This window comes from Coturnix japonica, chromosome 9, assembly GCF_001577835.2.
Source record: "Coturnix japonica isolate 7356 chromosome 9, Coturnix japonica 2.1, whole genome shotgun sequence".
In the NCBI taxonomy this organism is placed as follows: Eukaryota; Metazoa; Chordata; class Aves; order Galliformes; family Phasianidae; genus Coturnix; species Coturnix japonica.
In genome coordinates, this window is record NC_029524.1 from 17081695 (window position 1) to 17106947 (window position 25253).

Genomic DNA, 25253 nt, shown 5'->3' on the forward strand with positions numbered 1-25253 from the left:
AGCATTCTTAAAGAAAAAATAAATCACTGTTTTGCAGTGAAGTGTCCCTAACAGTGCTGCACAATTAACTATAGAAAGTGTAGAGCAAAGCCTGGGAACAGAGTGTAACAGAAAATTGACATTTCCATTACTGTCAAATACTTATTTATTGTGGAGTATTTATTTACTCACTTCTAGTTAGATCAGTTCACAGAAAACCAGTCCTACCTTTATTATGCTGCAATCACAGCATCCAGAGCTGCAGAGCTACCTTAATAACATGGAAAGACTGCAGAACTCGGATATGTTCCTGCAGCTGGCCGGCTTAAAGCAGTGACATTTATAAAGTGTTTTTGGGAGGCATCTGCTTATTGCAAATGCAGTGCTGGTGCCTGACACTGGACGAGTCCTCATGAAACCAGCCCCAGCCTATCCACTGGCTGCACAGCAGAGGCATGCCCCAGTTCCTCACGCTTTGAATATATTTTAGGATGCAAATCCTTCTTGTGTTGTGCTGGCAGGATTTGCTGCCAAGACAGAGTAACCACCAAACTTGCCAGCTTCAAACAACCTCTGCAAAGAGCCCCGAGCTTTCTCTGCACGTATTTGAGTCGCACATGGGTGATCGGCCCATCAGATGGATGCAGCGGAGCAATGCCAGACACAAGCCAACAAGCCCATTGGGGCTGACACATAATGGCCTACTGCCTGAATCACAGTGCTATTGAAAACCATGCTCCTTTCTGATTTCCGCTTTGCTGGATTCAAAATAACATTTGCTTTTCAAGTTCAGGGTTCCCACAAGCAAAATGTTGACAGTGGATTTCTAACGCAATCAAACAAATAAGACCTTGGCTACCTCCAGGTTCTGCTGAAAGTTTATCAAGAGATTTCATAGCCTCAAAACCAGTAGTGCTGAGCTTGTTTAGTCTAAGAAAAACAAAGCCTGGAAGAAAACACATTCACTGCTTTTCGACACAGCAGGGAATAAACACTTGAGAGAGAGAAAAGGGTTAAGTTAAACAAAACTGACATGAAAAACTACTAGTGAAGAAATGAAGAAAGATCAGTGAAGTTCTGAACACCCCTTGATTAAACCAGGGAGGACTGAAATCTCCAGCCCAGCTACTTTGGCACTGAAAGGAAATATGTGGTGTCAGTCAATAGCAAAAATACTTTGACATACATATCCCAGTTACCACAGAAGTCTCTCTGTGCTACAGGTTGTGCTGCATAAGGTGCAACTGGATTTGTCCCTTGTCTCCTCTGGCAGACATGAGATGAAAGAACTGAGATGGACTTTCTCTTGTTTTATTTATTAAAAATAAGAGCTTTCATATAGTATTACTTCTGATTACTTACTGGCTTGTGCTTTTCACACATTTTCTTTCTTTGTAGGAACTCAGTCTTACAACAATATTTAGAGCAGTTGCAGACTTAATGCTCACGCTTCAGCATTTTCATTTGGATCAGAGACAGCCAGACTCCCCGACTACAAATAAGTAATTTAATATAGTGCTTTTTACAAATTAAAGAAACAAGAATGTAAAAAACATAAAACAATCCAGTATGATCTCAGCACAACAATATTTTTACGGGAGCACGACTAAGAGCTTCAGGGACTGCATCCTGACTAGAAAGCAGAGTAACATCCCATCCTTCACTTCACTCTCTACCTCTATTTCCAGGCTTTGGAGACAAGGCTGGTATCCAAAACAAAGCTATAGACAGCGAGGAACCAGCTAAAGAAGGGACTGAAGGACAAAGGCCTCTGTGATGAATGCACAAGGCTGTTTTGGCACTTGACTGAACATACAAGGAGAAACCAGGTAGTACAAGATGTTACCAAAGATGATGCCTAAAGATGCCGCACAGCTGGGTATCCAGTCAATAAACAAACTGTTCAGCTTCTCACTACCTGCATTATGTTTTTAATTGGTCTTCAGAAAGTTGCATTCTCTGTCCTGGCTTTGAGAAAGGCCAGAGATCTGGCCTACAAGACCTGTAGGATTGTGATGCTGTATACAAAGAATAAATAAATGTGACAGTAGTTCTGTGCCATGTCTAATTTTACAGCTGTGCAATCATATTTCAGGCTTTATTAGAGCAGTACTTAAGCCAGAATGCCTCTCATCACATCTTCTGCTGTGGTGCTGTTCATTGCCTGCACAGAACCTTTTCTAGTTTTTAATTTCAGTTAACACTGGGGGAAAACACATAAATTTAAGCATTAACAATGACATTTTTCGCAATGTCACTTAGAAATTTAGAATCTGAACTGCTATGAATGAATTGTTTTAAACTCAGATTATCTTTCAGTTTTCCAGTAAGAAAAATAGCTGGAGCTACATAAATAAAAGCTACCTGTGTGCAAACTCCTTCACAGAGATCAATATATTTAATAATAAACCCTTGTAACAGTACTGATAAGAGTTCAGAGAGGAAGAAAAAAAAAAATGAGGGAGAAGTTGCACTTTAATTTTAGTTCTCTGTAATTTTTGGAATTATTTTCTTTACTGGCATCCTCACTGCATCAGGGCAACTTGAAAAGAAGGAGAGGTCAGAGATAGCAGTAGAAGAGAAAGAAGGAATAGGAAGGTGAGGAAATGCAGTATTTGAAACTGAACTACCACAATTTGTTCCATAAAGCAGATATTGCAGATTTCTAGGCTCACTGGTTTGTTTTTTCTTTACTCCTTCTACATGCCATAAACATTTCCCATGTAAAATTAAACCACATAATCTCATCCTGAACGTATAGCATAGCAAAAAATTGTACTCACCGGTATGAGGTTTCTGGAAGCAAATCATGAATAACATAACTGGTAACATTTCCTATGGGGATGCTGATGTCACCAAGGTCAATGTTGTACGAAGTAATCTCAGCTCCATTATTGCATGGCTCTTCCCAGTTCAATGCAAGGCACACAGAGGCTGAGAGCTGACAGGCATCCACATGCTCATCCTCCAGCACAAAGAGTGTAGAGACTGCATCAGGTACAGATGCGGGGATCCTGCAGGTTACCAGTTCACTGTAGGGTCCAGCTCCTGCCTGGTTAACAGCCTGTGTGCAACAATAACATTGTATAAAATAAATGTTCTCTTTCACATGCCTACCAAGTTTTTAATCACAAACTGTGCAGCCTGGAACAGCTTCATGGATTATGCAAAGAGAGCACATCACCAACTCATTCTCCAAAGCATGATTTGAACCCTCTACCTGGATTACGGTAATTAGTTCCTTCCTTAGTTACTGAAGAGTGACACTTGGGAAAACTGGAAAATACATTTAATCAAACTTAACAGAAACCTTTGAATCAGCAGCAAACTTGGTTTGGTAGGAGGTAACGTAAGAGTCAATGTGCTGCCAGTAACGGGTGACATCACAGTGCCCAGCAAACTGGTTACCTAAAATTATCAAGTTGCTCTGCATAAAAACCTGTTTCTGCACCATGGAACATGACATGCTTTATACAAGGAAAAATCCCTAAATGTAAATGACATTTGACTTGTGAGTTGCACAGGCTTCTAGCTCAGACAGCAAACAGTTAATTGGATGCAAAAAGTTTCTGGTATAAGAATATACAAGCTCAGCATGGCACTAAGCTTATGACTCAGATTTCCCCAGAAGTCACAGGTCACTAGCAAGCAACCACCCAAGTACGTAGCTCAGTATTTTCCACTGGAGAGGAGACCAAACAATTACCAGGCTTCTCATCTTGATTCATGGATCTAGGACCCCAAAAGGAAGTAAGGATCAGATCTGACTCTTTTCTCCTTCAGAAACAACTTTTGGTGTTTCAATGTGTTGTCCACCACCTGGGGAAGTGAGCTGATTCTCTGAACAGATGACAACCTGGAAAGCCTTTGCTTACAGTCTTGCCAGTAGGACTGTGATGGCAAGGAAAGGACGCATCAAACGCTTGTTTGGTTCTTTGCCTATGCTGGGCTACAGTGGCTTAGTGGCTAATTTTTTTTTTCTACTATGCATAGTACAAACACAAAGCCATGCTCTGTTTTTCCAGGAGGCATTTTATTCAACTGAAGAAACAGATAATAAAGTTAGATTTGTCAGCCCTTAAAAAGCCCTTCAAAACAAATCCTGCTCCAGGGACATCTTCCTCTGAGCAAAGCACTCCTAGAACTGTTAAAACTGAGCCTTGTTCTGCAGTCTGCCTCTAAACCAGTGTTTGCCGATCTGTATCTTGCTCCAAGCAATTTATTTTTAGTGGTGCTTTTAACTGCTTTATTAGACAACCTCATCATCATAACTGATGGGAATCTCATTCTTCTTTGCTTCCTAGATACTTCCCCCGCCTAAATGACATAATATTTCCCTCTGCAGATGCCACAATTGTTTTCAGGAATATTCATTACAGGAAAAAAAAGTTGAGCAACAGTAAAGACAAACTGTCTGCCCTCAAGATAACTATGCCCGATTCCTCAGTTCTCTCTTTTTATTGGGTTACTGTAGATGGAGATAGCAGCGTTGCGTGTTTATTAGAAGACTGAATAAAAGTAGTCTGGGAAATCTTTATTTTGATAAAGTGACAGAAATATTTTTTGCTAGAGCTGCTAAGAGACGTGAAAAAGAACTGTTACTCTCACCACTAAAAAAACAAATTTCTGACACAATTCAACTCCTCTTTGTCTGTACCAAATACTTCATTAATTTTCATATAATTGCTTAAATGTTGCAGTGTATCTTATATTGTGGTTTCTCAGATGTGCATCTCCATATAACACAGGATAAAGCCCTCTAGAAAGCAATTCTTGGGTCACCAATACATTTCAATAACATCTCTTAGTGCTGTTGGGCATTTCATTTCACTCCCATCTATGGAAGAAATCACACTGGCCTTGTCAAAGCCAAAGTGGATGAGTGCAACACTTCAATGGCACAAAATGTAAAATTAATGTTTGCTTGAAATCAAAACCCCATACACAGCTGTCTGCTTCCATTTTTAGCACCAAAAGCTCTGAGTTCCCCACTGTTCAACTACACAAGTTCTCTCATGGTCACCTCCCTGCTCACCAGGTTCTGAAAAGGTCTCATCTTGAGCAAACAGATGCACCTTAAGGCTCAGACTTCCAAGCCACCCATACATGTTCATTCAACATCTTTTTCCAGCACTGCCAGAGTGAGGTATATAGCAACTACAAGATTGCTAAACACAGCTGAGCATATTTAGAGGTGTTGGGCCCTCTTTGGCAGTTGACCAACTGCTCAAAAGCTACTTAGTTAAAAAAAAAAAAGTCAATGTCCTGTTAAAAACAGCTGATAAGGAAACCCTTGACAGAAACTGCCTCCCTGATCAAAGGAAAGGCCCTGGGTGGTCCACCTCCTGCCAGCTGGGTGGGGGTATGAACCTTTGGTTGGATTTACTGGTGATAATCTGTCTTGCCATACAAATAGATCTTCTGGAACAGAATCTTGTGCAAAATTATTTTTTTCCTACTTTCACTTTGCTTTGCATTTATTTTTCAGTGGACATAAAGGAGAAAAGAGTAGTAGACTTAACACTGAAGATGTAAGAGAAAAGGGTAAGGATGAGGACTCGCCTTTTGGCACCTACAACCATCTATGTGTATAAAAATCTACTCAGCTGCTTTATTTGATAAATGAAACAGATGTTGGAGTTTATTGTTTAAGCGAGGGAATCTTCAGCATCTACTTGGGAGGTAAATGTTTACACAATAGCGAAAATTTGTTTTTTAAAACACTCTCATTTTGTTTTACCATCAAAGCACAAAATAGTTGTTAAAAGTATCATTCACTGAAAATTAAGAACATTAGATGCAAGATACAAGTTATTCCGACTCGTTGGAATAACCTGTTGATCACTTGAATAGCGTTGAATCTAAACCATATTACAACAGCCTGCATTATTTAAAATAAATGAAGGTTGCAGCTGACTTTCAAAATATATAACTTCATAGAGTCTACTTAGGAAAAATAACAAAGCACAGCAGAAAGTAACCACGATTATTAGCAATGTATGTAAAAACTTGCAGCTTTCATACCTGTAGCCTACAGCAGTACTGCACTGCTGCCGACAGCTCACTTATTTCAAAACAGGTATCTGTGCCACTATACACAAGTTGTAGAGATTCCTCATCTTCTCCCCACTCTAATCTGTATTCAGAGATGTCAGCGCCAGAACACTCAGGACTCTGCAACACAAGTATTTGTATTTGTATAATTAGATTTAGAAATGAGCACTGCACATCTTTGTGTTTCACTGGGTAAGAAAGAAACAACCTAAAAAATAAAAACACTCTTATTTTGAAATTAATGGCACTACTATCGTCGCAAATTGAAATGCCCTGAATTAGTGTTCCCCTAGTAGGTTACCGAGACAGTCTAGTTCTGCACAATATTTACCTGAAAGAAAGAGACAGAAATGAGAGCATATGCAGCTACTTCACTTTTCATCACAACACTCAGTAATAAATTGTCTTTCCACTGGCTTGGCAGATGCACAGCTGTGGAGAATGCAAAAAAGCATCAATCTAGTCAATCAGAGCAACTCTGAAAGAGATGGCCTTCGAGCCTAAAGCAGTTATTCACGCTACTGAGAAAAGATTGACCTCAACAATCATGGCAGCTCATCTGAGGTTTTCAATGCAAGTCAGCCATCAAGCTAATGCACGAAGCATGGGACAGAGAAGGTGGACCTGAGTACATTAACATCCACATGAAAACTCATAAACATCAGTAATATCCTTGTCATCGGTGGTATCCTTTTGTGGAGGGCAAGTCAAGCTGCATGGCTGTACAGCTGCACTTCTGCATTTCAGCTAACACTTATTAAAGGATCCAAAGTCTAAGATGGTGAAGCACGGATGGAGAAGGAATGCATACAGACTAAAATAAAAGTAAATATTTGGGGAAGAGACAAATAATTTTTGAGGAGGAGGTAAATTGTAAGCATTTGTGCTGAGTTCATCTCATATCAGAGACTCCACCTTCACTCAAAATAAAATATTTGTCTTCATAATTCCTCCCCGGGGCATTCTGACATGCTAAAAGTTTACAGAGCGCATGTCAGACAGACCAACACTACCATGTGACACCAGTCTAGGATGTCCTGTGTCCGAATGCTGGTCCAGATGGCTCAAGATCAACCTTATGCAATTCTTTAAAAAGGAGAAAAGATGGCTTTTGATAATAGAAGGGTTTCTGTGTATAATTTTACCACAAATGCTTTTTTTTTAACTAAACCAGTTAAAATCTCTCGAGCTACTTTTCAAGTGTGCACTAACAACATCAGTTTGGACAAGGAAATCAGAAATTAAACAAGAACACGTGACCTACCTCCCAGCTTACAAGTACACGTGCGTCAGAAAGGAAGGACAGGGAAGGCGCTCTGCACTGGCCAGGTGGTCCTGCTGCCGTGGTGATTTCTGTAGCTTCCGAGTATGGCCCGTACTAGAGAGGAACAATTTGTACATGAATACATATCAACATATGAATTTTCTCAATGCAATAAACAATCTGAAAGATAAACCGGGCTTCCAGCACTCAGCACTAAATATCAGAGTGTAGGAGGATTAGACCATGTGAATTATTGCAAGGTTATAATATGAGGGATGCTTAGGTATCAGCAGACAACACTTTGGCTGCCCCAGGATATCCTCCTGTGCCATGATGACTGCCTGTGAAAGCCAAAGCCACTTCCAGTTTACCAAAGAGTAGGAATGTGTGCTCAGCAATAGAAAGCTGAGAAGCAGTTTGTTTCCCTCTAACTTACTTCAAGGTATTCCAACATCTCTACCATAGCCTGGCTTTCTCTCTTGGTTTTGAGGAGGAGCACAACAACACAGTAGAGGTGAAATCCAGCTTCTTATATATAAAACACAAGCAGGGCAAGCACTGGAGAACTGGGACTGTGTGAGTGGGATAACAAATTTTGTTCGGTACATCCCCAAGCTAATTAGAAACCATTCTCCAGAACAAATGAACATTACATATCAACAATTAGAGGATAAACACTGATACTTCATATTTTGGAATGGAATACTAATAAATATGGGAAAATGAACCATTATGAAGGCTGAACAACACTAAAAGTTTTGTTCAAGACAGCCTCTCAATGGGCACCTGTCAGTATCTCTGCTAGCAAGGAAGACTAACATTCATTGCTTCATCTGAATTACAGAATGTATACTACAAAGAAATCTTACATATTTACTCTGGCTGTTTCTTTACATTGCAGGACAGAGATGGGCTATTTGGTATGTCCTTAGGGAGATGTAATCTTACAAGGAAATCATAAACTGCACATACCCCACCATCGTTCAGAGCTCTCACTCTGAACCGATACGTTGCTCCAGGGAGAAGGTTGCTGACTGTGCACTCCAGATCAGGACCGTGGTACACTTCAGAAACAACTTCTTCTGGTTCTGTCATTTCTACGCTGTACTCTGAGATGGGACAGCCACTTTCTGATGTGGGGACATCTAAAACATAAACAAGTCCCACATTAATAACATAATACATATTATAAGCAACAATTTCCCTCTTAGATAGATGCCTTACCTGCAATACCTCCACCACATGCACAATCAGCATACATTAATTACTCATAACCCTAAACCCTTCATCAGGTCAGACTGCCACCTGGAAGATCAGCAGCTCCTCCCAAGGCTTCTTTCACCCTGGGAAACTGTGCTTGGTACCAGAAGGTGCCCAGCTACTTTTTAAGCAGAACAAAGTAGTTCCTCTTCTCAAGAGCTGTTTTTTGCCCCTGCACGAAGAATGGGACTGAAAACATTCCCTCTGGGTCAAAGACAATTTAGGAGGCATGTGATATGGGGTCTGACTGACCAAACCTTGGCTGCTTGGCTGTTGTTGGACACAGGGTAGTGAGGGTCACATACAGTCCAAATCTACTACTTACACATGGGATTTCTGGCAAAGCCTCACTAACACCTCATAAAAACACAAACCACTTCCATTCTCAAACTTCATTAGTCACACTGCTAGCATTTATGAGATTCTAAATGTCTGTACAATGATCTAAACCCTGCACTTCACTTGGGATAACAGCTTTTTGCAAACCTGAATTCGTATCCCATATCTGTCTTTGTTTTGCTATAGGGATCTTTTCCACCATGAAAACAACCTATTCACTAGACACACTGCTATGGCTTACCCCATTGTAGCTGAACTTCTCTGTGCTTTGGTTTCCCCAAAATTCTTGGTGGCCGGCAGGGACCTGGTGCAACACTTAGCGTACGGACAGGTAAACTTTCCGAACACTGGAAGAGAAAAAGAGCTTAAGTTAACTCTGTGGTTCTTCCAGCACCTGCAAAGCAAACCATGAGTAGGAAGTGATAAAAAAAAAAACTTACTTTCCAGAACAACTATTTCTAAGAGCTTATATAAAAAACAAAGGGCAAGAAATGCTACCAAGCATGTTTCTGACAAGTGCAACTAGCAGAGTTCTTCCATTAGCCTACTCAAATTTGCAGCACAAGAACTATATTGGATGATTTTGCAGGGCTCATCATTTTACTTTTCCTTGTTTCTAAAACAGCATTGAGTCCTAACGTACTCAATCATAAAAAAAAATCAAAGCAGTAATAATGAAAATGTAGAAATCTTCCAAAATTTAGAAGCTTGCAATAAAAAAAATTAACTGCAATCCTTGTAGCTTTATTCTGCCATGGGGATAATGTTCACCTTTTAGAAGCAGAGATCCATACAGCAGATAAATCTCCAAAATATGACAAAAATTGAATAGCCCTTACTGTTAAATACTACTTACCTGACTGTGTCCGCCAGTGCTGATACAGCATGCCCGGAGTTTGTACAAAGTGCCTGGTTTCAAGTGAGTACAGGTATATTCTGTAGCCGATCCACTATAAGCCACTTCCCATTGATTTGCTAGAAAATTAGATATATCCAAGTTCAGAAAAGCACAAATACAACGAGTTTACTCATGTCAAAAAGAACATCTATAACACGGTTTTCCCTGTGATATATTTCCTAGAGTCATGAATTTTAATATTACTATGAATATTATTTCTGCTTCAAGACATATTCACCCAGAAATAAACATGAAGAATACGTACAAATACATGTATTTCTAAAACATATTAAATATAAAATAGAGCAGTAGGTTTAAGCCCTATAAGGTAAAATTCCACTTGTCATGGAGAAAAAAGAGCATGCTTAAATCTAACCAACCCCTCCCCAGGAATCCTGTAAATGTTAAGGCTAAAACTCAGTTTCAATCACCTCTGCAGCATATTAATAATAGTCAGAAGGGTCACTATTTCTTTACAACAGTCAAAATGGATTGAAATGAAAACTTGTTTTAGGTTTACCTTCCGGACCTCCTTGAGAAATCTCTAAGAGATACTTCAAGATTTCCGAACCACCATTATCTTGTGGAGGATCTAAAGAAGAAGTTAGTAAATCAATATAAGGAATGAAATATAACAAAAAAGATTACAAAAACTGTTCCTGATTCTGCTCCTTCTAGCCCACAAACCACCTTCCTCCAACTCTACCTACAATGAGGAATTCATTGCAGAAGCAGACAGCAGAATTTAGCTTCCAGAATAAGGTGGCTGGCTAATATTTTGTAAAGATGCCACAAACAAAACATGTGGAAAAAGCATTGAAGAAGATATGAATGTTTGTCCCATTGATAAAGGGAGCAGCTAGAATGAGAAGCAGCTTCCACCTGCAACAAGACATAAAATGGAAGGCAAAAAAACCTGAATGCAAACTTGATTAAATGTCTAAGTTCATTAGCTAAAAAGAAGCAAATATCCTGATTCTTAAAGCGTATTTACACATCTTCCAAAATACTCACACAGTTAAGCTGATGAGATTTCCAAATAGATGCTACTTTGTGTATTGAGAAGCAGTATGAAATCCACGCTCCCATATGTATTAACAGAACTACATCCGAATTCAACATTTGGTATTATGACTGTCCCAAAATCGCCTATGAGAAACCACACTGGCTTACCCCACTTCACACTAAAGCCATGAGATGTTATTGGCCCTTTAATGATGGGTCGGGTCGGAGGTCCCGGCCTGTCAGGACTTGTTGTGCAGACCAAAACTTCACTTGGAGAACTTTTTCCTTCCACATTAGAAGCAAACAGCTGGGGAAAAAATAAAGAAAGAAAAAAAGAAAGAAAAGGGTAACAAATTTAACAATGTTTCCTGTGACAGTTTTGCACAGGATACGTATCACTAAAGAAAACAGCATGTCACATGCCAGAACAGCATGTGGGATGTTAATAACAGCTGATTGTCAGCATCATTTCTCCAGAAACCACACTGATTTTCCAACCTCTTCACCAGCAACAGATGACAGTGAGTTTAAGTTTACAGCATTATTGTTTCTCTTGTCTTAAAAGAAAAAAATATCATGGTAGCTGACGTTATTTTCTCACAGGAGATGAAGATAATGACAATTATACTACTATTACTTTGGAGGTATTGCAAACCATTATCTAAAGCAAATTATTTCAGAGTATCAGTGAGCAGTAATTAAAAATGTGGAGTAGCACGACAGGCAACCAAGTGATGGGTAATTTATAGACCCTGAAACTAGCAGGATGGATGTGCACCAAGTCAGCTTTCTCAGATGAAAATCTTTCGTCTCTTCCCAAAAACAACTTCTGGTAACTTCAGTGTGAATGCTGCTAAGGGAAGACATGGGGACTTGGCCAGGAGGCAGAGGAGATCAGGATCGTACAAGAAGCCCCAAATGGTCTAACACTGTGCGGCTGCTGAGAGCTGTGTTAGCTCATATGAGTCTCTGGGACACAAATCTGCTGCCAAGGAAGTGAGTAATAAAATATTTATTGTAATTGCTAATAGTAAATATAAGCTAGCAGGAACTTTTCCACTTGGAGAGCTCTGCTGTTCTCAGGAATGGCCAGTTCTATACCCCTCTCCTAAAAGAGGCTTCTAGGGAAAACAATTCGTGATTTTTAAGGCCAAAAAAGTAAATTGACATTCTCCAGCCTGTATATGCTTGCCTTAAATAAGTCATCAAAGCCAGTATCAGCTCATTGTTTCTCACTGAATTTCCCTGGCTCTTAACTTTTTGCGCATGGAAATTTTACCCTTTTAGTTTGCTGTACTGAAAAGCCAGTTACAATATGGACATCCCTACTGACCTGCTGCCCTCCTCAACCCTGCTTCTTTATTTCTTATTGCCACTTTCTCTAATTATTTAATCATCTCTTGGTTCTTTCTCTGACTGTTCTTCAATTTGAGACATCCTACCAGATGAATACCAGATAGATGACAGGGACAATCAGCTCTAGGGAATCAGTTTGAAATACAAATGTAATAACAACCTATTTATAACTTATAAGGAACTCACATATTCCTTTATTTACACTTCTGAAGACTGCACAAACCCAGCAGGAACTGAAACTTCATCTTAAACTGACTTCATTTGGGATCTTTGACACTTCCGAGCTCCTGCTTCCTCATCCTCAAGTCCCTCACCTTCTCATCTGCTTGCTAGAAATAGAAATGAAACTCGGCTTTCAAGTCACTGATAAAATTACTGAACAATACATACCAGAGCTGTTTTTGGGGGAACCTCACTAGAAACAGTCACTGATCTGCTTAAATGAAGCTCCTCCCTACCCTTTGTTCACTATTACCTAGAGTCCCGGAACAATCCACCACCTATTTCTGGCCAGCTCAGAATTAGCTAGATGGCTCCCCTGCTAGTTTTACAACACTGCTGTGATACAATTTAATGGACCTAATCCATCAGTATAAAATAACCCCTGATGTCACAGGGAGAATTTGGATTTGATGGCTCAGCTTAGCAGGTGGCAAGAAAGGGTACCTACAGCGCCTGGAATAAAAACATCCAGTGCAGGAAATGCAATGTAATGACAAAAATAAGAAGATTCACCCTGAATTTATACTGTGTGCTTCTTCTGAGGTTCTTCACAGTACAGGCTTGCTCCTCTCCAGTGTACTTTGGGTGAAACACGCTATCCTAGAGAAACAGGCAAAAATAAACAGATTTCCAGAAAGCTTTCTCTGCATTCATGTACAGCTAGAATCTATTTCAAAGAGGCTTTGCAATCAAGGTTTTATTCTGTTTGCCTTCTTTAGGCTACTAGGTCACAGTAACATTCTATCTAGGACAGTGCAACTGATCTGAATAATATAACTTGGCTGTAAAATAAGCGCAAGAGCAGTAGCAGCAGTTTATCACATATAAGAGAAATAAAAGTGACGGATGATGACAAAAAGCAAGCACACTCCTCAGCGGTCAGCAGAACACAGAGGACTATTTAAGGACAAACCACCCTATAGATTATGGTCTCCTCTGAAGCTTTGTGAAGGAACTGTGCACGACAGCAGACAATTTTTGCTAAGAACTTCATCTAATTCTTAAGCTGAGGATTCCAAATTCTGCTGTTGAGCTCAACAAATCACACGTCCGTGTCCTGCCAAGTACTGCATACTCTCAAAAGGCATTCTATTAAAATAGTTTTTTTTCTGTTACATAACGTTTTAAGAGTCCTCGCACAACCTTTGATTGGAACAGCCCTTCAAAATAGCAATCCATAACACTCTCAATAAACTTGGACTAATAAATGGAAACTCAATTTGAGCCACTCTGTACACTCTGTAGTAACACAGCACTTACATTATCTTCTTCCTGAATTTCCAGGGTGTAAGAAATCACTTCTTCTGGTGTGCATCCTTCTACTTTATTCCACTGCAATGCAACCCACGTAACGCCAGCTCGAACAAGCCTTGGTGCAGAGGGAGTCTGAGGAATATTACCTGCAGTGTAGCATACCACCTCCTGGCTGTACCCACTGTACAGGAAAAGAGGAGAGAGCAATATTTAAAAACTAACCCATGAAAAAGCCTCACTCACACACGTATTTCATATGTTTCAAATGATTTAGATGCTGTTAATGTTGTCCAAGCGGGAAAAAAGAAACGAGTTCACAAAGTGAAGGGAATGTCAAAACTAAGAATAGAAATAAATGGAGGATTATCACAGAGTCATAGAATTATGTGCCCTCACAGTCACTTTTATGAATTTCACTGCAATGACGTTTGGAAAAATACCTGATTGCCTCAAAAATATTAACTTGCCTTTAACTGTGAAGTAAATCAAATTTAACAAGGTGGAATTAAACATAGCAAGGCTGTACTATGTACAGCAGAAACTTAAGAACGACATTTAAAGCAGCTAGAGTTTGGTGGCTCTTAAGGAGTACAACATCAGAACCCTCAACTGAGAGCAGTTTTCAGATCTGCTTCTAAAGCACAATGTATTTCCATCAGTACGTCACAGGAATGCAATGAACACAGAGAAGCCACAGCTCCCTTCCCAAGTCTTCTTTCTCAAAAACAACACAAGCACCAGAACTGAAACATCCTAACAGTTTAAAAACAATCCACCGATAGCCAACATCTGAACAAAGAGAAGAAAAACAGCTCAGATGATAAATCCACAAGCATCAGAGCCAACACTATCTTAAAATATGAAGTGTTAGATGACATTAACATGCCATGATTTTGAGTGCTGTCTATAAAAAACAAGCCGCGTGCTGCTGGTGCTTATCTCATAGATTAACACACAATGGCTGACCACAAGTACACTTCTTCATAAACTCATGAGAGAAAAGAAGAGTAACACCAAAAAAAGGGCAGAGAGAAGAGATTCTCAAATGGTGAACCTTGCAGGGACATCGTCATCAAGCAGCAGCACTCTCCTGTTTGGCACTTAGCAGCTCCAGCTCACATCTCTCTGTAGCTGAAGGACTATTTAAACAGGGAGGGAGGTGATCTTGCAAGAAGCTGGTGAGGGACTCTGCAAACATGAACAGCCCCAGCATATCTCAAAGGGAAAACACAGGATCACAAATACAGCAACTTTCTAAAGTTACATATTGTTAGGAGTTTCATGTTGTGGATGATAGAGTAACAAGACAATCTCCCTCAGCAAAGCACATCGTTATAGACCAGCTGTTTATGTTTCCTTGTAGTAATTACTGGATCCTGTTTAGCTAAGAAGGACAATAAACGAGTATACAAAAGCACTGGTTGTTTAGATTCTTCACAGCTCAGCCTTTCCTTGCCTGCTCTCCTTTCCACAAGTAGAGGATCACCCAGCCCCTGCAGCACCATGTTCCTTGGTTATGATCTGGCCCTTGCTGTGCAGTGCCTCCCCAGGATGTCCCTGAGGGCTGGGATTAGCCTGATTTCTCACCACTTCCATCTGAATGCATCTGCTCACAGGCAGAGAAAAGCCTTTGGGTGTGCCCATCCTCTGTGGGGCCAGCCCTGCCAGTCCTGAAAGAAGGAAGGGACTGTACTGCTGGAAAAAGACAGAGGACCTTTGCTGTAAAATAGGAAAATAAATACATCAAGATTCCTTTCAAAATCTGTAACTCAACTTCCTCTTGCTTATTTTTCTTGGTTCACAGAGGTCCCTAAGGGGAACTTCACATAACAGATGTATTCTTTTTGTATAAGAAACAGACCACAAAACACCATTTAACACCTCTAAAGAAGTGTCTGCCTCAGCCAACCTCATCACTCATGGCAGTTCCCTGGGAGGCCAACGACCCCACCAGGGAAGATGTGACGTACACTGAAGCTTTAATAATGGACCAAACATCAGATATTTAACTCAAAATCATATGGAGAAGGAAAAAAACAAAACCAGAATAAAGCAGAATTCTGCCTTTATGATTTCATTGCAAGTTAAACTCTTGAACGACTACTTTTCCACCAAAACATCGTGCATCCTGAGCTAACTTACCTAGTACCGATGTCATTCTGAGCTGCAAGTCGGAAGGTGTAACCCAAAGCTGGACACAGCTTAGTCAGCTTGCAATGCTTCTGGCTTCCAAAGTAGCATTCTCTGAAACCACTGTTCCTTTTTCCCTAGAAAGAGAACAGGCTGTAATTAGATAGCTATGAAACAAAACCAGGCGTTTCTTATTCTAAGTACTGTTAAATGATATTAGATTTAGATGCTTTCATACAAGCAGTGAGCAAACAGAACTCTGAAACACTCACTGGCAGCACTGCTACATTACTTAAATTAATACATTTACATGCAGTCTGTTGTCAGATCTCTCCTCCTTCCAGGTTCTTATCTTTATGAGATGCATTTACAGCTTCTGTCACTTAAACTGAAATGTAATTTATCCTATTCCTTAACCTCAAAGCATACGAGCTGGGTGTGAAATTGATCTGGGAGCCCTGCAAGCAATATTTCTGCACACTAGATTCCATTGGCCCTTCAGGAACACTTCATCCCAGCAGAGGGCTCTCGCTGCCCACTGTCAGCCCGCTGTGCTCCAGCTGCTCCATGGGATAGACAAAGCACTTGTCTCTGCAGCTCTTAGTTTTGGACAGTTACCAATAAAGGTGCCCCTCACTGCAGTTAATATTCAATCCATCCAACCTGCTGCTGCCTCCTCAGGCTCTGCCCTTCCTCCCAAGCATTGTTCTTCTCCCACAGTCAATATATCACTTCATCATTAAAGACTCCCAAAATGCCCAGGAGGGACACACATTTTTCACCAGCCCGTTCTCCAGCCCCTGTCCATTTCCACCTCCTTGCACTCAGATTGCAATACAGAAGCAAGAGCTCCACAAAACATGTGTAGTAAATCTCCAAGATGTGTTAGCCAAACTAGAAACAACCACGCAGACCTCCAGCACTGCACAGCTTGGAGGCACTGAAGGGACGTTCAGCACAGCAGCAAATAACCATAACTTACTTTTATTTACCCAGTGCTACTCTACATCTGTTCTAGGACTTGTTTTTACTGACGCTTTCCTTTAACTTCACCTGCCTGCTCTGGCTGCAATGTTACCACACAGCCCAACTAATCTCAGGGGTGGAACTTCTTTCAATTCTAACATCCCTGAGTATATAGTTATGTGATAAAAACTCTTTTAAACAAAAGGAGAGGCCTCACTATTTCCCAGCTCGGTGGTAACTTGCTCAGTACCCTGACAACACAAAACTCAGTTACTAATCTTATGTTTTAGCAAAATAACCATTAATCAGGGCAGGACTAATAAGAATAGAGCTTTTTTTTCCCTTATGCAAATACTGTCTTGTAGATTCAGGGGCCTACGATTAATTTTAGTTTGATGGTTTAAAATCATCCTGACTTTGCTGTTTTCAAAGCATTAAATCTCTTTATGCTTAAGGATATATTTTTTCCATCACTTCCCTATGCTTTTTCTCCAAGAGAAGTAGAGCAACCAAATGCTAAGCATATGATTAATGAGTACAGACATGGCTGGCTGGAAAGGGAAGCCATGGAAAGCCTCACCTGCAGCACAGCGCCTGGAGGTGGGAGCAATGGACCAGGGAAATTCCACTTTGTCAAACAGGTGGGTTAAAACTCAACTTCAACGTTTGGTAATCTTTGCAATCTTCATCACCATACAGATTCTGACACTGTATATATCTTTCTTCTGGATCTGGTATCGTACATTCCCAAAGACTCACTCAGAGACTGACTGGTATTCAAGTTACTCAGACCGGCTGGTATTTTGGCTTCTATTGGCACTAATTGGATAGGCTGGCTGATATTTCTAATTATTCTGGCATTAATGGCCTGGAAATAGTCTCTCCGCTCCTTCCCTCTCAAGATTTATGAAAGCTCTAATGCTGGCATAATTATGGACAAGCACAACTGGCAGGCTGGTACTGGCTGCCACCCAAGAGCCTTGCAGCTTTCCCAGAATCCTTCCCCTATTCTTTGTATATTCAGCATCCAACTTTTAATTCTCTAAATAAGGTTTCGTAAGTTGCTTAAAATACATTGTATCATTTCCTCAAATACTTCTAATCCACAAATTTCAGAGGGAGAGCAACCACTGTCTGACTTCCCCAGCCCCGCTTTCTACAGCCTGTGCTGCCCGCTAGCCACAGTGACAGCCCACACTGTGCTGGCATCAGGGCCCGTCTGAGGAAACGGGCAATTCAGCTCCACAGATCCATCAGACTTGCACAATACTATAACACAGCATATTAACAGAGATTTTAAAAGGTTTGCCTGCTGTTTCAGCTCTGTTTGAAGCTAATGCTGAAGTTTCTTATGGAGACTGGGTTGATTGAGATGATGGTTAAGAGATTTTAAGCAAGTTTTGTTGGCTACTGTCACTGCAGAAGACATTGTTAGAAGGGATGAGCCACTGCAGGTAAAAGGATGCAGGAGCAGAGCACAGCCCTTCCCAAGCACTCACTGCAAAGGGCTTGAATGGAAGCTGCCAGCATCAGACCCTGCAACCAGGAGACATGGTGGCAATCTGTTCTAGGCACTTGGTTCATGCTGGCAATAAAAAGCACCAGACTGTTACTCAACCTGACACCAGGCTGTGAGACAGACTGTCAGTGGTGATTATAAATGCACCTGAATATCTCTGCAAAGCATTTACTGTGCAGTCACTGCTGCAAGTGGCTGAACTTTCTGTATATACAAACACTGAGAAAACAGAGCAGGACTTATGAAACATCCCTAAAATACGTATATATGAGGCAAATGGTTTTATCCAAACACCTCCTCTTGCATATCTAATAGCAGAAACATGGGCACAAAACAGACCCAGAGAGCAGGAGGGTAAACACACATCCAAGAACCCAAGCATGAGTGTACATAACCCACTGGTGGGCCACCACTGGGGCACATGGACCAGAGTGTCAGCTAGTACAAATCAGCACATCTCTGCTAGCTGGCCTTAAGACATTTAAGACTTCTTGGCAGAACAAAACGATCTCCATCTATCAGAATATGAACTTCCATGCATACAGAATTGAATTGGGTGGTAATGAACCTGTCTCTCTCTTGCACAGATTAAAACGCAACGCTTTCTGGATCAGAAATAAGGCACGAACACACTGCACACTCTTGTCACTCTTTCAGGAACAGTCCTATGGACAATGAATAGCGTATCATCACCATCCGTATGCACAAGAGAAACATTTATCTACTACAGCTTAATCACAGAATGATCATTTCATGTCTAATTAGTAACAAAGGCCTGATTCTTACAGCACCGCCAGGGGCATTTTGCAGTGCAACTGCAGTTCACTAAGTTTGATGAATGCTGGCATCTGGAGAAAGCATCAGCACTACAGCGATGTTCTGCCACGTGCATTTTTTAAGCAAGTTGTTCAGATCAATCTTTTTTACCCTGAATGATGAATCCAGGCTCAAAGTCACCAAATGGTCAGTTTAGGTTTGTGAGGTCAAAGGGAAATGCAGAAGAAGAGACGGAAGTTGGAGTTCTCCCTAACTGCTGCTGTAACAGAGCACTGCCAACTGGCTGGTGCCAATCCCAGCACTCAAGGTGTGGGCACATCCAGATCACCTGGAATTCCAAACTACTGGAGAAGAAGGGCTGTTCCTAACACCCTTAAAGTCAATGGAAACTTTGCTACCAAGCACACAATTTAACTGAGGGACCATTTGATGATCTTTTGCTCTCTGTTAAAGAACAAAGGTCCCTCTCCTCTCCGCTGTTTTTCAGGCAGTTTAAGTTAAACCACTTTATTAGCAAGGCTTCACAACAATAATTCAAAGACCTACACCTGAAAAGAGAAAGAAAGAATTTGCCTTTTCTAAGTAACGGATGACAGCCCACACAAACAACTGAATCCAAACTGGGAGGAAAAAAGATGAAATAGCAGGATTAGCTTTGTCCATCCACTGCTTTATTTTCCAGGCCCTGCAGGTCAGGAAAAAACTTAGATCTGACCTGCAGCCATGCAGGGTAAAGTGCTGTTATCCTCCTCCAACTTAGAGCCTCACCCAGCCCTAGGGCTGTTCAACAACAGCACACTTCTGCCATCATTTTACAGCAACCGTTTACTTTTTGCATAGGAAAGCAACACCATCTCTGATCCTGGCTGCATTTTAAATACTATAAATGTCAATTCATCAGCCATTGGAAGATGTGAGGTCTGAGATGCGCTGCTTCTCATAATTCACTCTCTCCCTACCTCTCATTACAGAGTCACATTTTCTATGCAGAGTGCCATCTTAGGGTGTTTTTCTAACTTTATTATTGGATAGGTTTCTCGTTCTCCACTCATGCAATACCCCCTGTGCTTTGCAGTTGCAATTTAATTTCCTTCCTATCACTGATTTTCCCGTGTTTATTTTATCCTGTGCCCTGTAGCTAATGAATGCTGCTCTAGCTGAGCTCTGGCAGAGGTTCTGCTGTTGCCTGGCAAGCATTCTCCTCTCCCTCCATGTATTTACTTCTAGTTTTCAGCAGGACACAGTGTGGCATTGTAACAAAGCTGGGGCATTTGCTTAATCGAAATTTACGTGGCGCAGTGAGAGAGCACAACATTTAAAGGATGACATGGGCTGCCATCCTTTCATCCATGCTGGCCAGCTGTCCGCTGGGATCTCAGATTTCAGGACTGTTACTGAGAAAGCAAGGCAATCAAGTAGATGGATAAAGGCAATCAGGATTCCTGCATTCTTTGCCACTGGTGCATACTCTAGTCTAAAATAGGCTACTTTTGCCCTGTGAAAGAAAAAGAGGCATAATAAATCTTTCTAGTTATATTCTTGGTATTAAAAGGTTTAAAGGACAAGAGCATTCTCTCACATATAAAAAATACAACTAGGCACCATGTGGACAAAATTAACATTGAAAATATGTGCACTGTATTAATATTCTGTTGTTGGTCCTTCTCAAATCTTCACATTCTCTCCTTCCCTCTTCCACTCCTTCATTCCTCTGTGTTATGTTCCCATGGCTTCTCAGCTAATGGAAGCTTTGCAAGAGATCAAAACTGCAGAATCAAGATGTCACAGAATGTATAATGGGATTATCCTGGCCTGTCCTTTTGGAGAAATGTTCTTTTTATTTCCTTTCCCAGACCTCACACTCCATTTTTTTCTTCTTCACTGACAACCTTTCCCCTTCCATTATGCAGAGAGAGGCAGCCAGCCATTCTGGAATTATTGTCTTATTTTAGTTCAGTGGGTTTCTCATCACAAAGGCCCCACTTGCTGTGATAGAGCATCCAGTAAATGTTCGCACAGCAAGTGGTTCCAAATGCCAAACATGTAGCAGACCGATCTGGGAACATGTTACTAGTGAAATGATGGAGAACTCTTCATAGCTGACTATTCCCTTTAGAATATTGTTTTTAGAATATTAAAAACCCCAAGAGATGTTTCCCAGACTGAACAACTACACACCCCTCCACACTCTTCACTTCCTGACTCATCGCATTTTCTTTTTAATGTGTTGCCCAAGCCTCCTGTCACCAATACATTTTGCCTTCAAAGATGATAACCACTGACTCAGGCTTTCTGCAAAAACATGACTTGTGCAATGGCAAGAAGACAAAGGAATCAGGGGAAGGAAGGAGGACTTGCAACCAGAACCCACTTCCAGCAAGCAGCACTGCACATCTCTTGCTTTTGGCCCTCTCCCCAGTGGCATGCTGCTCTCTAATGCTATAAGTTAGACATCTCTGGGACAGAAAACCAGATTATTTTCCATAGCGCCTGTAAGAGTACTGTAAGTCACCGAGTGAAGGATACCATTATGTTAAGCTTGAGTATGTTTCCTGCACAAAGGGCTCCATGATCATGTCCTGTGTGTGGCCTTTGAGACAGGAACAATATTTTTCCTTCTGTATTTATCATCCAGAAGAATGAGATCATGAACAGATCTCTTAGATATATCACAGTGTGAACAGTAAAATACTAAGTAATGCTAATTAAAAAGCTAAAGCACACCAAGCAAGCAGTAAAAAAAAAGTTGAATTTCAAGAGTACTGAAGCATTAAATAGCATCTCTGCATAAAACACCAAATGATAAGCATTCACCTCACTGCTCCTCTCAACCCTCCCAATTCTACCGACTGTCATCAGGATTTCATTTCTTCTAGTTTCCCCTCTGTTTAATAATCTTTACTTACTCAGCAAATCCTTGTAAAGTCCGAGTGCCATTTATTTATGTATTTATTTCAATTGGTTGTTACTTACCTCATCCCACTCCAGAAGGTAGCTGGTGATTTTTGAGCCATTATCAATGGGTGCCTATGAACAAAAACAAACAAAAGGCAGTTTTGGGAATAAGAGAACTACTTTCTTCCCCCAGGCATATGACTACAGTTTAAAGTAAAACTAAAGCACACAGCTTGGCAGCCTCTTAGTGACTAACGAGAAGAAGCTGGAACGTAATGAAACACATACATTTTAAAAGTCAAGTCAGTGCACAGGCAGGGATTTGTCAGAGTAGAGCAAGTTCATGTCCCTTACTGACAAATGACTGTCTCACTTTCAGTTATGTTTCACAGTTACATTGGCAAGCTGTATTTTCCTCTGTTTCTGTGAGTGTCCACTCTGACCCAAGCATTACCTACCTTCCATTGTAAAGTTAAGGAGCTTTTGGTCCTGTGTGAGGGCTTGGGTGGGAAGGGACACTCTGGTGCTGAGCCGTGAGTGGTGAAGCTTACTGGCTCTGAGCAGGATCCCCTTACTGAATTGTACGTTGCATACACCCTGGAAATACACACATGGAAGTGGGTTATACATTTGCTGACCCAACTAGAATGCACTGTCTCAGCCATAACACTCAACTACCAAAGCACCCATGATACTGCCCACCAGTGACAGATTGCTCACAAAACAGTGTCTATCTGCTTCACTTGGGATGAGTATCCAAAAAAATCCACAGTAGAAGAAGAGTTACAACATTTTATGCACCAACTGCCATTGTCCGCTGAGTTACCATCATCTTTTCTTCCGCAAGCAATTATTTATTTCATTGGCTACTGTGTAATTCTGCACACTGCGCAAAAAGGCTTTTCAGAAGACAACAAAGCATGAACTCATGATTAAATAGGATGAACATGAGTGCCCTGTTCACACTTGACTCACACGTGCCATGTCCAGTGGTGGCAATTGCTGGCCTCCCTCCATGAGAACCAGCTTCTACACAGCTGCAGTGCCAATATTTAGTTAGCTTTCTGAGTTAAAACTAACACAAACACAAAAACAGGGATAAACTCAGCTCAGAAACATTGCTCTGATAGAAGTCAACTTGATTTCAGGCAAATCGTCTATATACCAGCATAGAGGGGTGTAACTATTACAAAAATAACACAGGAAAGCAAAACATATCTGAGCACCTTCATACATAATGAAAAATTAATGGTATTTTTTCTCCTCCACATTTTCCATGAAGCAAAAGAAAGCGCAAACTTGAAGTCTTTTACTCAGAAAACATTCCAGCCCTGACCAGACAATGACCTCTGGGCTGGCTGTAGCTATTGTGCACTTGAATGAGAAAGGGCAATTTCTAAATTTGTTTAGAGTAGATAAGAGTAATTTATGCACAATGGCCACCTACTTAGAATCAAACCTTAGGGGGAAGTTCACAAGAACAGCTTTAGTGCTGTTTTATAGTTCACCTGTTAGCAGTCAGGAGTGAAAACAAATGCAATTAATTGATTGCCTCCGCAGCTGGCAACTTGCCACACTGTGTGTGTGTGTGTTGGAAACAGGCAGGGCTGAGATTCAAACACATTACTGCAGAACACAGATATGTAAAGATGAGTTTAAGGAGCATCATCTGCAAGACCCTGAGAAGCTGCACTGTTGGCTTTGCCAGTTGGAAGCGGCGGTGGTACACAAGTGTCCCTGTCACTAAGTGCTCTGCTGCTGCTTCCTGCCTGGTGGAGTGTCAGCTCTTGGGAAACAAAAGAAGGTAACGAGGGTTGTGGAATTAGATGGTTTCTGAAGGAGAAACCTTTCATGCGATTAAAAACTTCATTTTCACCCACCATAGCCTTAAAAGGGATCGAGAGGCTCTCACAAAGGCCACCATCTTTATAACTACCAACACTGTAATATTTTAACCCACTTCTGCATTTTTGCAGAGAGAGAGGCAGTTCTAGGTGCCCGGGACCCAATGCAGCACTTATCAGTGTGAAAACAGAAGCCTTTGGAGATGCTGCCAAGGTTAAGCAGACCCAGAACAACATGCTGAGTAACGGCTGGTCGCATACATTTCTTTACTTAGCAGATTTATTTCTTCATAGCTGTTAATACATAATGCAGTTTCAACGATCAAGAAAACTGTCATAGAAAGCAGTCTGCTTTTTCAGTGTTGGTTTCCTCCACTACAAACACATGCTGCTGCTTTTTAGGTCTGACTTTTACATTTGGCAGTCGCTCATTCACTTTAAACAAAAGTTACAGCTAACTGTTCACAAATGATTTATAATTTGGCAAACTTGCAGGAAAACACAGGGAACTGTAGGTAGGCAGCAGATAGGCAGAATGAACTGGCTTGAAAGCCAGCCAAGATCTGGGGTAAATACCCCCAACACCCTTAAAAACTGTATGGGGTCTCAATACTGCACTTTGTAGGCACTACCACATTGTTTTGGAAGTTTGCTTTAAAAACTACAATCAATTGCTTACTGTAGGAAGCTCAGAAATGTTCTACAACTCTCTCCTTGCTACCATCCTGCTGCAACTACTGCCTGGCCAGGGAGCCTGAACACCACAGAGTTATTCAGGTACCTGAGAGATATGCACCAACAGAAAGTAAACTGAAGAAAAAGAAGTTATAGTATCAGAGGAAGAAAGATGCATTTTGTTTGGTTGTTTTCTCTCTTTGCTCAGAAGTGCTTGTTGTTTAAAGCTCAACAGTAGTGGCCTGGATGGGAAAAAGCCAAACATTGCCCTTGTCCAGACAAAGAGAAGGAAACAATAGATAGGAGAGAAAGGAACTTTTTAAAGGATATTGAGTGTAAGGGAGCAGTATGTGAATTTGAAGCCTTAATTCATGAGGCAAGTCTTTAAAAAACGCAGCATGAGTAGATGGTGTTAAAAACAGCAGGGAGCAGAACTGAGAATGTGTTAATAACCGTGTGACAAACAATTTTAGAATCAAAGAGAAACGTGGTTTAAAAATATCAAGAGAAGCCAGAGTGTATCTGTTTTTAGGGAAGAAGTGCTGCAGTTACTGTGGTCAGGTGATCTGCAACCAGCAGAGTTACTTTGTGAAGTGTAGAGTGTTTATGAAAAAAAACCAAACCTCTGGAGTATCTTTGGGTTTTCCAGCACATCTATGTTACAATAGTTGTGAATACTTGTGGCCAAACACCACTTGATTCAGTCAAATTTTTACCAAGCTTGAGGTATCTCATTTTTGAACACAAGCACTCCCAGGGCTGTTACACGTATACAGAGCAATAGAAATGTAGATGCTTTCTCCCTCTTGCTTTAGC

At 40.9% G+C, this 25253-nt stretch overlaps 1 protein-coding gene across 1 annotated transcript in view; it reads right to left on the minus strand.

Moving 5' to 3' along the window:
* Positions 1 to 25253, minus strand: part of FNDC3B (fibronectin type III domain containing 3B) — a 133528-nt gene that overhangs the window by 21174 nt on the left and 87101 nt on the right. Inside the window, exons 10-22 of the mRNA XM_015871958.2 lie at positions 22377 to 22515; positions 21997 to 22050; positions 15774 to 15898; positions 13638 to 13812; positions 12891 to 12977; positions 10968 to 11106; positions 10315 to 10386; positions 9753 to 9871; positions 9138 to 9243; positions 8270 to 8442; positions 7298 to 7411; positions 6004 to 6153; positions 2763 to 3043 (exon numbers count right to left, since the gene is read on the minus strand). Coding sequence (XP_015727444.1) covers positions 2763 to 3043; positions 6004 to 6153; positions 7298 to 7411; positions 8270 to 8442; positions 9138 to 9243; positions 9753 to 9871; positions 10315 to 10386; positions 10968 to 11106; positions 12891 to 12977; positions 13638 to 13812; positions 15774 to 15898; positions 21997 to 22050; positions 22377 to 22515 — 1734 coding nt within the window. The remainder of the gene's footprint in view (positions 1 to 2762; positions 3044 to 6003; positions 6154 to 7297; positions 7412 to 8269; positions 8443 to 9137; positions 9244 to 9752; positions 9872 to 10314; positions 10387 to 10967; positions 11107 to 12890; positions 12978 to 13637; positions 13813 to 15773; positions 15899 to 21996; positions 22051 to 22376; positions 22516 to 25253) is intronic.